This window comes from Ceratotherium simum, chromosome 11 (assembly GCF_057802395.1).
Source record: "Ceratotherium simum simum isolate JZ-2026a chromosome 11, ASM5780239v1, whole genome shotgun sequence".
NCBI lineage: Eukaryota > Metazoa > Chordata > Mammalia > Perissodactyla > Rhinocerotidae > Ceratotherium > Ceratotherium simum.
In genome coordinates, this window is record NC_141910.1 from 74,751,755 (window position 1) to 74,769,697 (window position 17,943).

General features: G+C 41.4%; 1 protein-coding gene across 6 annotated transcripts in view; it reads left to right on the forward strand.

Moving 5' to 3' along the window:
- The window catches only part of MYT1L (myelin transcription factor 1 like), a 161,740-nt gene that overhangs the window by 51,339 nt on the left and 92,458 nt on the right, over positions 1–17,943 (forward strand). For all 6 annotated transcript variants that reach the window (XM_087436432.1, XM_087436436.1, XM_087436437.1 and 3 more), the window contains exons 6-9: positions 4,443–4,577; positions 9,323–9,413; positions 11,143–11,250; positions 14,961–15,172. In XM_087436432.1, the coding sequence (XP_087292558.1) occupies positions 4,443–4,577; positions 9,323–9,413; positions 11,143–11,250; positions 14,961–15,172 (546 nt within the window). The remainder of the gene's footprint in view (positions 1–4,442; positions 4,578–9,322; positions 9,414–11,142; positions 11,251–14,960; positions 15,173–17,943) is intronic.

Sequence of the window (17,943 nt, forward strand, 5' to 3'; positions counted from 1 at the left end):
TGTGAAACGTGAGCTAGACTAAAAGATGTCAATTATAGTCTACAACTAAAGTATGCATCACACTAAATTATATCCCTAACGCATATTTCTTAGAGTGGATTCCAGAATTATATTTTGTGATTATGTTTCTGAAGAGCAAATAAAATATTTGTCTGAGAAATACACAAAGCAGTTCAATGTCATATTATCAGAGCAGATAACTAATATGATATTTCAATGGAAAATGCATGCCTTGGAAAGAGAAGCTTAGAGCGCAAACACGTCATGTGACAGATAATATTAGGATGAACTTGTATTCTTGTAAATGAATCACAATCTTTGTGGAGGGCAAGGGGGTATGTAACAATTAGTCAATCAGGGATGAAACACGTATTTTATAAATTGGAATGTGTAGGTGGCATCATGATTTTATACAATTATCATCAAATGACAGTTATTGATGAAACCTCCCCAACAGAAAACATCCCTGATAGAAATTGAAAAGTAATGGAATGACCAATAACATAAGACAAGGGCAGTGACTGTGCATTAATTATCTTAAGACAGGAAGTGATGGGAGCCATTTGATATGCAAGGCACGCTATGTCCGAGGCAGAGATCAATAGTAATTTCTTTAGTATATTCATTCCCCCTCGCTGATTCCATTCCATTGTGGAGCAGTTATGGTGCTTACTTTATTATAAAATACTCAAAACCATCCAATATGATAGTTTTAACCAGATTTTCATTTATGAAATATGTGGGCACACATTTGCATATATCTATATATTCAATCACATACATATGTAGTCAATGTATCTAATATGTGTATATATATTTCCAACCTGAATGATAGGCTTCATGTTTGCAGTAAAAACCATGTCCACTTTCCCTATGAGGCTGGTTATAACTTAACCTCATGTAGAACCTTGCCATTGCGGATATCTCAATTACAAGACTCTTAAAACTAAGTAAGAAGCAATTTCAAGAATGAAATTGATGATTTCTTAAATCCCTCCATATTAGTATCGAAAAAGATTTTCTGTTTTGCATGTTAATCTATTCCTTATGAATACTGAGTTTCCTCACTGCGGATCTGGTAATGAGGTCCAGGAATTTGGTTTGAAAATCAGTTGCTGTATAAACTTCAAAAGATCAGAAGAACTATTTTTTCTGTTGTGACATAGGTGTGTATTCTCCTCTCAATGTGTGCACATAACTCTCACGGTGAGTTGGGCACCACAATGACCAAATCTCAATTGGAGACGAGCCTTAGCCAGAAGCCCTTTGTCCTTGATTTGGCAAGTGTTGAGCGCTGACCGTCGTTTCGGTGATACAGGTGCAGGCTAGACTCTCGTGAGGTGCGCGTGTGAGGAAGGGGCTGCTTCTTCAAGGCAGAGGACTCCAGCTCAAGGGAGCATCGGGCGTGCTGTGAAGACTATGAAATGTGGCATACGTGTTTATAACTATAGTGCAATCTGTCAGGGATTTTTAGTTGGATATTTGAGAATCATGTAGGAACTAAATATTTTTAGGAAGCAACAGTGTCGTTTCTCATAGGATTGCTCAGTTGGACAAATACACGTTAGGCGTATTTTTCAGAATTCTGTAGAGTGGATTTCGTGCTGGAGTCTTGGCATTGAGAAATGCAGCGATCTACTGCGGAAACCTTCGGCTCATTCTGCATTGCAGATTCTTTGTTGCCTTCTTTGGTTTCTGTGGTTCCTTTACACCCAGCGGCTTTCTGTAAATTTTGACTCATTTTGTTTTGTTATTGTTGTTTTGTTTTATTTTGTTTTTTGCAAGAAATGGAATTCAAACCACTTGTTTCCCCTAAATAAATGGGGCCAAGGTTGGGAATGAACAGTAAAAACTGAGATGTGCTTTTTCCCTGAAATAGGGAAAGGGTTGGGGATTTGGACTTTCCAAATGAGTTGGAAAGCATTCATTTCTACCTCTTCCCAGTTTTTCCACATCTTCTTCCTCTGATCAAAGCTCATTTCTGTTTCTTATCAACGTGTTCCACATCGTTCCCAAGTTTCTTTTGAAGAACCAAATAAATAAAGCCAAGCAGGGACACCAAAGTAGGGTAAAGAGATTAATGCCCTCCTTATTAAAAAAAATTATGTGGTATCTTACCAATGTGGCCAATGGACAGTTCCTACAATCACATAGTGGATCAACAGTCTCTATTTTCAGCTTCTCTGTTATTTTATTAAAGATGGAGAGAACACTCTTAACAATTCTCAGTTGTACACAATCTTCTCAAAATGATTCAAATTATTAATGAGTAACCTTTCCAAAATCATAAGCTAAAGCAAAATTTATCGCGAATCTCCTCTATCTTTCTTCTTCTCAAGAATCTACTCCAAAGGGAGTAAACAAGCAGGCTAAACCTAGGGCACAATTATTTTTATAGACATTGTTGCAAGGTTTTCTGTTGACTTGTTGGTCTGTTTGCTTGGTTGTTTTGTGTTTTCTTGAATGTTTGCTTTCAGGATGAGTTGGGATTTCCAGAACTAGGAAAGCAAGGGAGGTAATGGTGAAGGCAAACAGCGTCCCACCTCCACCAGGATTCATGCATCGAGAGGAGACTATGCCCTTGTTGTCTTCCAAAAACTGAGAGTTTGAGCCACTTTGTTTTCATGTAAATCTATACTTAACTTCAGAACATTTTCAAAATCTGTGAAATAATATAATTTGTTAGGGAATTGTAAGTGTCCTGATGAAAAAGAGTCATTTAATGATTAATAATAATTTACTTTTTTGTCCTTTAAAATTCATTTATATCTAGCTTATGATTTTAAACTATATCTCTAGTTTTGATTTTAAATAATATTTTCCTTTAAAACTGTTACGGTGCACTTACTATTTTATATTTATGTTAATTAAATTGTACCAATATTATTATGAAATTACTCAAAAGGGAATAAAATGCTAGTCTTTTAGTTTGCATGTGTAAGAGAAGCTCCAATAAGATATTTAGAAATTGAAATCACAACAATACAGTTTTAGAGTTGTTTTCAGACATTAGTGTCTATAAATAATGGTAGGAAGTAGCTGACAGTTGTATCTAGATATTTCCCTCAACACCAGCACTGGTTTAGGAGATTACAGGTCCTGAAAGACATTATGTAGAATAAAATGCTAACTAAAAAAAAGAAGAAGGGGCTTTTTCTATAAACATAAAAGTGTTTCTATATTCCTGTGTGTCCCTTGTCTATTTCAAGTTCACATGAATGACTTAAGAAGAAAGTCCATAAGAGTTAAAAAAAAATTTTAAACCAAGCTTTTTCTTGATATAAAATAAATTCTTAACCAAAAGTAAAATTTATATTTTCTAGCAACCATGATTGGCCTGATTAATGAGATATCAATATAAAAATATTAAACCCCTGCAGAAATTTTAACGATAGCATTCCCTGGACCAAATCAGAGTAGTCACTATCTATTGATAATCTGTGCAACTGGTTTTCAAAAACTGGCTCAAAAATAGTGTTTCGCACACTTGTATTACTAATTGGTCTGAGCTTTATCTTAGAAATATTTTCTGGAGTTATTTTCTGCACGTGTATGAACTGTGGTCAATTCTGGACATAGAAATAATTTTATTAGCAATATCATTCATTTCTGGCATCTGACATTCAAGTTTTGACCGAATGTCTGCTCTGTTGCTCCCTTGACTGGTATTGCAGAGAGCGGGCAGGGCTGTATGAAACCATCTCCTCTTAATTTTGTGTATGCATGCACAGCATTAACGAGCCTTCCTCTGGTTCCAAGTACAGATGAAGAAATCAAAACAAATGGTTGCTTCAGCAGCTTCTGACACATTTTTGATTGCACATCACCTCTGTCAGGTGGGATCTCCCCCACTTTGGTCATCTGCTTACAGTGCCTTCTGAGAGTTCAGCTGATTTTCAGAGAAGTACTGAATTGGAATGCTAAGGAACAGTGTTGCAAGAGAATAACTTTCAACACCAGTAAAATTTTGCAGCTTATACTGTATACGATCAGAGCACTCAATACAAAAGAAATTCCGTTAAAGAGTATTTGAATGGCATTATGTTCCCTGGTTGAATTTCACACAGCGATTGCTGAAGGATCATGGTAAAGTTTTGTTCTCTGAGAAGGTCACTGTCTCATCATTATTTATGTTGATTTCTTTGAGCAACACAGCTTATCATGTAACACACGGGAAAACAATCAAGAGTTAAGGTTGGGATAGGCCTTTTTTTCTTTAGTATAGAAAGTAAAATATTTTACAGTTCATGATTATACTGTTTAAGGTCAAAAATTCACCCAAAATCAGAGTACTACCTATGTAAAAGTCTGATGCCACAGCCTGTCCCCCTGACACCTGCTTTATTTCTTTATTTATCAAGGTCTCTTCAGATTGTTAAATAATCACGTTTGTCTTCAATGGGTAAAAAATTCATTCTCTTGACACCTGTTGTCGCTTTTAGATCCCTCGAGAGCAGAAAAGAAAGAGAGCAAGTGTCCAACCCCGGGGTGCGATGGAACTGGCCACGTAACGGGGCTTTATCCGCATCACCGCAGTCTGTCCGGATGCCCGCACAAAGATAGGGTCCCTCCAGAAAGTAAGTCTGTGTTTCTCCAATCCCCTTGGGAGCACACACGCCTGTGACTCTGTTTACTTCATCCCTCTTGCCTTTGTCATTTCCATCTATGGCTCAAGTGAAACCTTATTTAACCAGCCCCTTCTTGTCCTGATGGGTAACTCACTCAGCATTCACGGGCCCATCAAGGCCTCTCCTCCAGCGTGCAGTGTTTTCTTGATATCATTCCTGCTAGATCCGCCCTAGAACAGTAGCACACCGTGCAGTATTTCTTCTCGCAGCATGGCCCCGAGCGGGCAGGCCTGGGCTCTAGCCCTTGTTTCATCTCTGACTTGCTCTGTGACCTCAGGCACATCACTCCTCTCCTTCTGTCCTCACAAAGTATAGAATGGAATTTAGATAGCCTCTAAAATTTCCTTTCAAGCACTAAACTGCTAGGAATCCCTGAGAAAAAGGACCTTGAGCTGTTTTTTCCCAATTATCTGAACTGCAATATATTTGTGAATCAATATTATATTTATATTTTATTACATTTTACTTGTAAAGTCTGTTTTATATCATAGTTGTCCCAACATTTCTACGCAATAAAATCTTAAATAAAGAGATTTAAGTCAGTGGGTTTTGATCTTATACACTCTTTTAAACTAGTTATGTTCTGAGACTATGCAATGAATCTATGAAAACAACTAAATTTCTTTAAGAACTGAAATGATGTACACCTTTTTTTGTTTATCTTTCTCTCAGCACATCAAGTGTGCCAGCTATTTAAATACCATTAGAATTGATTGCTCAGGAAAAAGGCATATTTTCAGAAATGACTCTGTGAGGTTAAGATCCTGACTTTGAGTCTGAGATGTGTTAAGGATCGCCCTCATTATCTAAGACACGGTTTCTAGTGGGGAAGAGGTCACAGTTTGGCTTGAGATACGACAAGATGACCAGTGGATTGTTTAGAGGAACTTTTAAGGATAGTTCCATTAAAACGGCTAACTTTGGAATACCTGGGAAGCAAATCTGTCAAAACAAGGAAAAGTTCATAATAGTAGTTGAAGCTTAGAAAACAGGTTTAGCTGAACATTTTCAGGTGAAATATTTTCAGGAGCTATTGTGGTTCCAGGTTTTCAAGTGGCTACTGAAAAATAGTAAACCCACGTTTCTTGTAACTGTCCGGTGAACAGACTTGGAGAGTTGTGAAAATAGACAGATTCGAGTGAGTGGCTCTTCCCCCGTGTGTTACATGAGCAGGGAGACAGCATGGTTTAACTGCCACAGCTTTCATTTCTGAACACACTCGCCATGTTGGGTGCTCAGTGTACACTCAGAAAACACTGACTCCTTTAATCCCCAGTAAGCCCTGCAGGGTGGTATCGCCCTGTTATTTACATGAGGAAAATGAGAAGCAGATGCCATCATCCTTCTCTTTCCAGGGATTGGCACAGTGCCTGGCATATTGAAGACACTCAATATTTTTTAAACTAATCTGAGCAGGTACTAACTTGTCTAGACAGATAGCTGAGCTAAGATCTAAATCCACATCTGTTGGAATCCCAAACCTGTTTCTGCTGAGACCTGGGTTTGGTATTCCAGTCTTGGCCCTAACAAGTTGTGTGACAAGGGGCATGTCACACACTCTGTACTGCATTTTCCTCATCTACAAAATGAGGCATTAGCACCGAGCACTAATGTCTTAGGAAAAAAGAGCTGCTTTATGCAATTTTTCTTTAAGGCATATGTTTTCACCTTCAAAGTAGAGTATCAGATCCTTTTCATGGCTGAGAAATCCTCCTGACTGCATATTTTCACAGAAAAAGTCTAAATGTAGCAAAAATAAGACCGTGTTCTGACAAGCTATGTGTTGTCAGTGCTTATACAAACCACAGGTCAGATCACACCTGTTCTCACCTTCACCCGTGAGGAAGTGGGAGCTCGGCTCTGACAACACTCTTACAAAGGCCTTCCAGAGCATCTGTAGAAAATCCTTTCTAAATATTTACTCATGTATAATTCTTTATAATACCATAAAAATGTAAAAAAAAATTAGACTCCACAGAGGGCATGTCTTTTTTTTTTTTTTTTTTTTTAGTTTTTTCTGGGCTAGCTCTCCTAATCATCATTTCTGTTCAGTTGAAATTAATAAAGTAGTCTGCACCCCCAGTTTGCAATACAGTGTTGAAACACAGGACACACACTGAATGAGACACAGTGCTGGGCCTCCAAGTGCTCCCAACCTAGCTGAGAAGGGGGCATGCACACAGGACAGAAAGCAACCCTCACGTGATGGTGTTTCAACAGCATGCTGTGAACACATTTCTGAGACAACAGGGATGGTGACTTCCCTGGGGACCTATAGGCTTCACTTAGGTCACATTTTAGCTGGTCCCATGTGAGAGAGAAGCTGCCATACTAGTCCACGTGAGAAATCACGGCGTGAAGGAGGCAGTGGTGGTGGGAAGGGAAAACCTGGGCCAGATTCAAGAAACATTCCAAACACAGGCTGGCAGGAGTTGAAGACCATTATAGATGATACAGAGAAGAAAGGGAGGGAGATTGAGATGACGCCAAGGACTTTTGCCCTGGTCAGTGGTAAGGAGGATGATGCCAATAATAGATGTAGTGGATTGAGAAATAGGGCCACATCTAATCAGGGAACCATGACTTGGATTTTTCCAATTTAATTGGAAGTGCTGTATGATAGTCCCAGCAGGCTGTTGGGAGGAGGGATCTGAAGAGCTGGAGAAGGTCAGATGCACAGGTGGCTATCTGGATCTGTCCTCTGAGCAGTGTTAGTAGAATCTGAGAATGAAATTGGCCAGAGAGGAGGCATAAAGCAAGAATGAACAGGAGCCAAAAATGGGAGGTTTGGAGGTCAGTGTGTAGAAAGATGAAGAGAGGCAGGTGGAGAGAAGTCAGAGGGACCAAGGAGAGGATGGTATTTCTGCAAAGGTCCCACATATGAAGGGGATGCCTGAGAAAGAAGTCCAAGGTAATCTTGGACAAAGAAGTCTAAGAGAAGGGAGAAAAGAGGTCATTGAGTCTATTGAACAAAAGCCTGCTGTTGACAACTAGGAGAAAGACGTGAGAACTAAGAATAGGAGCCATACATGCTGCAGAAGTTTAAGAAATATGCATGGGGTTGAGGAAATAGAGTGTAGACAAAGGATGTCCAAAAGATTCCATCTCAAGTGTGGGTCCCAGCTGACGATGGTTAGGAAGGATTCCTTGTCTCCACTTAGCAAGAGAGAGAGGAAAGCCCAATTTGAGATCTATACCATAGACAAGCATGGAAAGTGTTTGCTTTCTCCAGGGAAGATTTTATATTTGAAAAGTTTAGCATAAAAGGAGAGGAAAGATGTATATTAATTTGAGAGGGAAGCTGTATCACGGGAAGGGTTTGTGTGATGTTATAAAAGGATGATAGGAAAATAGTAAAGAATAAAGAATGAATGACGTAGGTAACTCAAGACCCTGATAGAAAGGGAAGATGACAGGTGAGAGAGCAGCCTGAAGAGCTCACTTGGCCGAGATAGTGGGGGGCACTCCCTCCTCTGAGACAGGAGAGCAAAGATGCAGGGAGCTGTGCCTAGACTCCCCAGAGAGGGGAAGGGAAGACCTCCTGAAAGCCCACTCCAGCCAGTTGTCAACACAGAATGAGGCGAAAGTCGACTCTCCGTTGTTTGACTGCCATTTATGGAGCATCGACCGTGTGTAAGGACGAGACAGGAGCTGTGAGAGCTGTCAAGATGAAACCAAACTGGACTTGGTTTCTAAGGAACCGACCAGGAGTGAGGAACTGAGATGTGGACTCAAGTAATAGTGACACCATGTGGAGGTAGCATGTGGATTGTAGGGAAAAGAGAGATTGTTCCAGAGAAGGAGCAGAATTATAGAAAATACAGTTTTCATGGTCTTCCGTGTTCATCTGGCATTAGGGAAACCTCACTGGCAGGGAAAGCTCCAACAGTCCCCGGGTCTCAGGTGTATGGTCAGTTGTGCTGGGGTCAGTGTTGGGGTCAATTCTCTTGACTTTCCACCAGCACTTCTCATCCCCACTAGCCTTCCCCCACAGTCCAGAGCAGTGGCGTGTTCACTGAGGACCAGGAAAGAGAGGGTATGCCGACGGTCCATCACCACCACGGGGTAAATTTAATGGCTGTCTCCTGACAGCAGCAGGGAGCTTCCTTCACCTTGAAGACCATGTCGTGATGTCTCCCACTTGTTACTTTCACAGGTGAACTGCGTAGCACTTACCATTCTAGCTCATTCCATTTGAAGAATAATAAAGTACTTAATTCCTAGATGAAAAGTCATTATTCAATTCATTTTATTTAAAAATAAGGTTTGGGGTTCTCTCTTCACCCATGACCACTACACCTTCATAATACTGTGTGTTTCCAAAGCATAGGCATGTTTTAAGAATTACTCCTCTACGTGCTGTTACATGGCTAATCAACCCTCAGTGCTTATGTATGGGAGACCTACCGGGGGCCTTTGCTTTCCTATCCCATCCGGAACAGTTCAGTTATCATGTGCTCCAACCTCCACGGCTCCCCGTCCACGCACCCTGCTTTGCATGCCAATTAGAGTAAGGTTGAGACAACCTCCTTTTTCTTCCTACCTGTGTTTCCCTGACCATGCCCATCACAAATGTTTGTAGGACTGTCTGTTGTAAACTAACACAGCCTCTGTTAAAATGATTGCATATTCTTGTATTCAGACCATTTCTATGTTTTAATGCTGGGCTGTTTTCTCTGCCTCTCCTTGTCAAGTTCTTGCCATGCATGAAAATGTTCTCAAGTGTCCTACTCCAGGCTGCACAGGGCGAGGGCATGTAAATAGCAACAGGAACTCGCACAGAAGGTAAGCAAAGTGCTCCTGCGTTCTGCGCTGCAGGGAAGGCAGTTCCCTGACAGCCATGTTCCTACAACCTCAAGAGGGAGTGCACGCCCCTGCACACACCTCCATCCTGCCCCAGGAGACAGAGGCCCTCAGGCCATGGCTTTCAGAGAATGGAGAGTGCTGTCGCATAGAGCATGGGAAAGTCAGATGCTTAAACCCCTTTTTCGCAGGTTGAATTTTTTTAGCTGTCTCACCCACTTGTCATGATGGGGTAACAGTCCCATGGAAGGTGCCGTCCTTGGGGTAATCTCTAAAGATGGAACCATGATCATTTGCAATGACTAGAAGGAATGCAGTAAAGGCTCCATTATCCCTGAGGGGTGAAGAGGAGCTGTCCTGTGAGCCTCGTACAGGACGGAATTAGAATATAGTGAGACTGTATAGTGTATGACTTAACTCTGCTGCCCCCTTGACACTCTGCTGAAAGCCCCCGTCACCAGTGTGGGCATCATCAGAATACTAGCGGATGTCCAAGAGCGCTGCTTGGGGAAGATTTGGCATGACAATGTGCCAGGCAAATAGACTTCTCCTGGAATATTGCTGTAAATAAGCATGCTCAGAATCACACTTTCAAATTCCAATTCTCTTTTTCTGTCATATTCTGACTTTTACTAAGTTTCTTATATCAGATATTTTTTTTCAGTAGTGGCAAACTGATTCTGTTAAGAATTGTCTTATAGCCTATAGTTTGAGCTTCATAAGCTCATGTAAAATTATATCTAAATGGAGGAAACTGTTATGAGTCTCACTTTAATTTTTGCTTGTCTGACTGGTAAATTTGGTTACTTGTGTCAAATTTATAATGAAACAAATCACAACCCAGTGCCTGTCAGAGATCTTGCTGGGCTTCATCTGCAGAAGGAGGAAACGATCAATTGATCGGGAAAGCTCATGCTGAGGACTCTTCGATACAGCGTTTACAGGCTCAGCTCCTTCCCCAAGTCTTGACACAATCGTATATTTTTGAGACGTTACACTACATGGAGTAAGCATCTGCACTTATGTGCAGATATACATACTGATAGACAAAGAGCAGACACCGGGATTTCATGAAAAATAAGCTCAAACAAAAGAACCAATCTGTTGTCTCTTCCATAAATATGTAGTTGCAAAAAACATTGTAGGGGACCCCCAGAGGTTCTTTTGCTTTCTCTTCCACTTCCCTTTCTCTTCCTGGGGAGGAGGCAAACAAGCTGCCCAGACACAAGCCAAAGCACCACCGTCAGCAGTGCTCGGGGGATCAGCTTAGAGCTCCATCTTCTGGTGCCAACCAGAGAGCTCTCTTTTCTTGGGCTTTTTAGAAACTCGCCCTGCCCAAGTAGTTAATTCCTCATCTCCAGAAACAGTGAACCTCCCAGAATGGAATCTGTGTCTAAAATTTTAACTAGCTCACGATCTCTTGAATGTCACAGAATTTGTCTTGCTCTCGTGGGAAAGGATCAAGTGTACTTTATACATGGCATGGCCATCAGCCATGTCTACTGGAGACCAAGAGGAAAACATGCAAGCTGCAAACATGGTTATTTCTCCCTCTCCCCATTCATCCCACCAGGAAAGCCCACGACAGGTTTGGGAACCTGTTTCACAGTCTCTTTGTGCTGACAAAGGGAAAGGAGGGGAGAGGAGGATTGGGTCAGTGTTCTGTGAAGCCAGTTGAGGAGACAATTAAATTCCCTTTCTGTAATTCTAGCCTCTCTGGATGCCCTATTGCTGCAGCAGAGAAATTGGCAAAGGCCCAAGAGAAACACCAGAGCTGTGATGTGTCCAAGTCCAACCAGGCCTCAGACCGAGTGCTAAGGTACAGAACATGGAGTGTGTCATTTCATGAGATCCATGTAGAGCCAGGCCCAGCACACCCAGGCGCTCAAGACTCTGGGTGTGGTGGATGGTCATGCTTAGTGACAGCAATGAAGGTAATGCTGGTACAGTTCAAAGATGATCCCCGTCCTGGGAGCCAAGACCTGAGCCCACCCCTCACTCCGTCCTGGGGGCTGTGTGAGGGCAGGAGGTCCCTTCGCCTCCCCGGGTTTTCATTGACCCATTGTAAGTTTTTAATGAGAGAAGTGGATGAAATTGTTTCTGGTTCTCTTTCTGGCTCTGATATTTCGTGATTCTATGAATGCCAGATGAAAAGTAAGCTTTAAAAATTAATGAGTTGCCCAAAGTAATTTTATCTTCATTTGGAAGAGAGAGCATAACACCACCCCACAGGATGGTGTTAATGTTTCTGAAAGTGTCAGGGTGGTGGGAGCACCACCGTGCATGGACAGGGAGGCTCCCGTGTGAAAGCACCAAAGCTGCTGTCCTTTGATCCTCAGCCGCCCTGAGAGGCAGGCGGGAGGAGGTGCAATTACCCCCACTTGACAAGCGAGAAGACCAGAGTGCAGAGAGGTTAAAGGATTTACCTGAAACCACTTAATCACTGAATGTTAGAATGGGAAAGACCTCAAATATCGTCTGTCTGGTTCAGCCCACTGTTTTTTTAAGTATAGCCAAGAATGATTATTGGGAGAGGCAGTGGAGGAAGAAACCCACATTTCCACAGCCCTCACATCAACTTTCATTTCTGCACGTCCCCTTCCAACCCTCCTCCATGTGACAACAGTGACGATCATCTATCTTCTGCCTTTCTGTCAACATCATACGGAAACATGCTTCCATGTCTACATAGGAATCATAATTGTCATCTTAATTGCAACATATGTTCTACTGGGAACTAGGTTGATTCCAACTTCTACTATTGAAGAGAGAGGAATAAGAACACACATACAATTTTGCTTCTGTTAAATTATTTCTTTGGGATAAATCACTTGGAAAAAATCACTAGGCAGACAATATGAATACCTCTTTGGTTTTGTTGTATATTATTTCACAGGTTTCCGAAAGGATTTTACCACAGTCATTAAACTCCCTTTTATCCCTCAATAGAAAAATTGAAATCTTTATAGAAAATGAGAAATATTTAAATAGACAAAAATAAGAAAATAAAAACCATCTATGATCCTACCATTCAGAGATAAACCCTCACTAAAGTTTGGTGTGCATTCTTCTAGATTTTTCTGTGAATGGCTGTTAACAGTCTAACACGCCCCCAATGGGCCTGTAACTCATTCATCTCACAGAAGACAGGACTGACACCAAGTAATGACAGGACTTCCCTGAGGGTCCTCCCGCAGCCCTCTGTTAGTTATTGACAGCATGAGAACTCTCCCTAAAAACCCCTCGGGCTATGTACATTTGTGAAAGGATGATTATTAACCAAAGGAGATTTTGAGGAAAGTTAGAGAGGAATTGAGGCTGAAGCCTTCTGTTAATTTCCCTTGCCTACTTTGGCCAGACCCCCAGAGAGCTAGAAAGATCCCAGGGCCTGCCCACTCCTTGAAAAGCCACCAGGGTAACGGTGCTCCATTTCCTCCGGTCAGTACAGAGCGTGCATTCCAGGGAAAAGCCCCATTGGAGCTGAGATGGACAAGATAACATCCATAATTGCAAACATCACCCTGTTCAGACACAAGCCTCCATTCTGATATGGAGCCTAAAACAAAAGCCTTTTACGTTGCTCCTGTGGCTTCATAGCCTAGGATCCCTTTCTCTGGGTGGATACAATGGAAAACCACATCAAATGACAACAAAACAGAAGACTATGGGCCAATAATTGTGCATCTACAAACAATTTTCTTTACCTATGTCTGGGTGGGTGTGTGGAGGTAGGGTGGGACAGGGCCAGCCCAGGTCGTGTGGACTTCTGGCTCTCTAAGGAGGAGCTTGAACTCCAGCTGGTGCATTGGCCTCTCCTGCAGGGCTCTTCGTGCTGTCCAGATCCCAACCACACACCTCGGGCACTGAAGTCCCAGTTATGAGCAAGGTCTGAAGGCCCTGGTCTCCGCTGGGGCACCTTTGTAATCCCCATGGTGTCTCCATGCAGAGGATGCTCATTCAGCAGGGAAAGGAAAGAGAGAGGAAAGAAGGAAAGAGAAAAATAGTTTAAACCTACAATCATTTAGCTAATTAAGATTTTAAGTCTTTAAGTAGATTGTCCAACAGGAACCTAAGACTTAAGTAAGTGCTTCCAGTCCTGTCCAAAGTTTTCATCTCCTTTGCCGCGCCCTGGCTCGCAGACCTCATCACGACATCCATCTTGTCATCAGGCCTTGCCTTCTTCCTGATGCCTCTGCTCCAGTCCTCCCTCCTTCTGAGCTGGTCCTAGTCTTTTGAAGGCTCAGGGAATATGCCTGCCCCGGCCCAAACTCTTTGGCCTTGCCTACTAGGCAAACGAACAGATTCCCAATCTGGTCCCAAGCCCCCAGATCTCCTGCTGTTCCCCAAGGATGCTCCTCACTTCCCTGCTCCTCAGCTTTCGACTTTGTAGTTTCTTTTCCTGGAATGCTTTCCCACCCCACTCTGGATCTTAACCTTAACAATTTTACCCACTCTACAAAGCCTACTTAGAACTCTACCCTCTCCATTAAAACTGAACTGAATCTCATAGCCAGAAGTGATCTCTCTTCCCCAGAATTCTCATCGCACTTGGACTCTTAAAATATTATCACATTTGACATGATCTTTGAAGGCAAGGCCAAGGGTGTTATTTATTCATTCACCCTCCCTATGGTAAAATGCCTCAAATAATAGACATTTAACTAATTGTTACATTACTTTGTCCATCTGACAAGAAGTAAATAGGCTAAATTAATGAAATCAAAAGAAATGTGTGAGAGATTTGGTCAATAAAGATGTTCACAAGAAGGAAGTCGGTGAAGGTTTAAGGAAACCCTCTGCACAGCTTTTCTGTAAGTCTAAAATTATTTCCAAAAAAAGTTTAAAAATTCTACCGATGAGATAGATAAATAGATGGACACACACATACACACACAAAACAAGATAAAATATTAATGAATGAATAATAATTGTGTGCCTCCATTTAAATATTTTATTCCAAAGTCTAGAAAAATGAATGCCTACTAGGTATAAATATTAAAAGTATATGCTAATATTTGTCAAAATACGTTATTCCATGTTCCATTTTATTGTCCAGATAGATAAATTTTTATCTAGTTTCATCTCAGTCTATGTCCCCAGGAGGATTTGTTTCATTTCCTCTTATATTTTTAAGGGAAATATTTTATTAGCTCACTTCATTGTATGTAATTCTTACTCTTTGAAACCACTGCAAAAGAAAGTGCATGGGAGTGAGAGTCTTTCCCATCCTCATATCTCATTCTTCATCAAGCTTACCAAAACTCTGAAAAAGAAAAGAAAAAAGGGAAAAAAGTTAAATATTTTTGTCCTTTTTATTGCCAAAGTTGACATTTAGGTAGATAGCTTATTTGATGCTATATAATTACAGAACACTTGGTCTTTTCTCGGGAAAATAGAATTGTGATTTTAGTGCAATGTTCAGACTCCATAATGCAGTTAAGGAACAAAATGCTCTAATATTAACATGAACCATATGTTATCCACAGCTACAAGACAGCAAGCTGTCAACTGTTTCTTGTTTGCTTCCAGGCCAATGTGCTTTGTAAAGCAGCTCGAGATCCCTCACTACGGCTACAGAAACAACGTCCCTACGACCACACCTCGCTCCAACCTGGCCAAAGAGCTGGAGAAATATTCCAAGACTTCCTTTGAATACAACAGTTACGACAGCCATACTTATGGCAAGCGGGCCATAGCTCCCAAGGTGCAAACCAGGGATATATCCCCCAAAGGATATGATGGTAGGAGGTGCACACTCTTATACATGAGAGTCACGCTTGCCGTTAATGATGTTGTTGTTGTGTATATCCGTTTCCTACAAACTGGTCGAGCATGTGGTCACTTGATGGGCACCAAAGAAAAGCAGCCCATAGCACGGGCTTGCTTGCCTAAAGCCCCAGGTTCACACAGGTATGGGTGAATAGGAGCCTGTAGGAGGGAGGGAGATGCTCTTCCCTCAGTACTTCCAAAGCAACACACTCTGGCCGCTTGCAGAATGTGGGGACAGACAACCATTGGCTCATCTACTTCATGCTGTTGCTAAGACACTGTCCTTACCTTTATAAACTTCCTTTAACAGATGGCCCCAACACAGATAAAACCGGGAGAACCAGTGGTAGCACACTGAAGTTTTTGTCTTTTTTGAGAAGCTCTGCATTTCCACAGTGTTATTCAACTTGGATGCACATTAGATTCGTCTGGGGAGATTTTAAAAATTCTGATGCCCAGGCTGTACCCAGACCAATTAAATCAGAATCCCTGGGGGTATTCCCTGTGCGGTGGCATTTTTTAAAAGTTACCAATGATTCTAATGTGCAGCCAAGGGCAGACAACTTCTGCTGATGTCACCCAGCTCTTTCCAGTGGGCTTGGACCCTGGTCTGTTCTCCGGCTGGGGAGTGGAGCCTGGGAACGCCACCCGTTGTGACATAACTTTGTTACGGGCTGTACTCATGGCTACCACGGCATCCACAATAAAGCGGAACTTATGAAACAAAACACTCCGTGCTCCACAGGAAAATGAGTTTATTTTCCCTCATGTGAATTTGAACCCACTGCCAGGGGTGTAAACTAGTCCCCATTTCATCACAGAGCTGACTTGGTAAGTAGTTGAACAATCGAGGGGAAGACTACATGTCTTTGATTTTACTTATTTATCTAACCACGTGTTCACTTTAAATTCTAGGAGATATGACTTAGTTGGCAAATTTTACCAGTTGGGATGTGAGTTGTATAAGTTTTGATGACTTAAAAGTCTTATCTTGGTGTTCTCTAGCACAGGCAAGGAGATAGGTTTTTAAAAATCTTCAAGCTCCTCTCTGAAAAAGGTATTTAGTTAAAATCACAGCACACAAAAAAATCCATTTGAATTGAATGCTTGGGGAGTTCTGAAACCTTTTTACAACTCAATATGAGTTGCTACACATCTTTCTAAGTTATGTTAGTCATTCTTTGCCTTAATAACAATTAATTTATGTAGTGAGTGAAATTTAATATTTCTTTGGTGTATCACGTATAGATTATCCTTGCGTGAATCAATTCTTAATGTATAGGAAAAAAGATGTAAATGGAAAAAAGGAAGTGGCTTAGGATATAACAGAAAATAATTATTTTCATTTCATTTATTTTGTAATAATAATTTGCCAATTTCAGATTTTGTTATAATTTCATTTATCTGATTGCAAATGAGGGAGCAAAAGAAATGGAATTTGTGTAATTAAGGATTCTGCTTATATGATGTCCAATTCATGGACATGTCACAGTGATCTGACGAGGACTTGCACTGATGTTCATTTTCACACACCTCTTCATTGCTGTTGTTCCGTGTGGTCCGATTTCCTCAGCCTCGTTGTTGTGGTCAGCCTCTGGGTAAAGTCGTGACCAGTAGAGCACGTCTTCATGGTTACAGTTGCCATTTAGCAGATTAGAAGTCAAACCAAGTTGGGTCTCTTCTCAGCTCTTCTGTTTAGGAGCTGTATAATATTGGACAAATTAATCTTGCTGTGCGTTAGTTTCCTCAAGAGCAGAGTGGTAGTAGTAGTGTGTATCCTGCTGCCTCAGAGGGCTGTTGTGAAGGTCAGTTGACAACTCTAAAGAGGTGAACAAACATATGGTAATAATTGGCATTCACTCTCACCCACCCAGAAAAAAATACCAGTTGTGAGAACCTTAGGCAGAGCCATGCTCTTCAGCTGACCCACAAGAAAACAAGAATACGTAACAAAAACTTCAATGGTAGGTCTTCAAGAAACTAAGAAAAAAGGAAAAGCAGCCTTTTACCACAGTATACTGAAAAGAAAATCGTTGACTCCATTTCTCTTCCACCGGACTCATCTGACAGATTTTTAAAACATCATGGAAAGTGCCCACTAAGGATGAGATTGGCTGGGTCAGGTTTCTCGATGGGGTGTGAGCTGAGAGGAGCCATTTCTGTGCCTGAGTATCAGGTGGTAGACACCATGGAGTGACTGCATTCTGCTTCAGGTGCACAAAGAATCAGTCATTGCTCCTAAAAAAAGACAGTGAAATGAGTCTGTTGTGGGGAAGAAGCATAATGCTTGGGAGCAAGGAGCAGCACCCTGGAGACGCTGAACAGGATAGAGAAGTGGAATCCTTCTCCCCAGGCTCTGGATATCATCCCTACATCCCACCGACTGTTATCAAGTCGATCACGATTGAGATCAAACATTGATTTAACCACCTGCATCCTTCCAGGCACTCACTGGTTGCTATTTATCTGTCTGTCTGTCTGTCTATCGATGTATCCATGCTGTCTATCCATCCATCCACCTATCCATCCATCCACCCATCTACCTATCCATTCATCTATCTATCATCTATCTATTATCTATTTATCTATCTGTCTATCTATCTATTTATCCATCCATCCATCTATGTATCCATGCTATCCATTCATCCATCCATCCATCCATACATCTATCTATTATCTATCTATCTACACTTTCCCTCTTGATAACAAGTTTCAAGGAAGAGATTGCAAATAAATAGAAGAT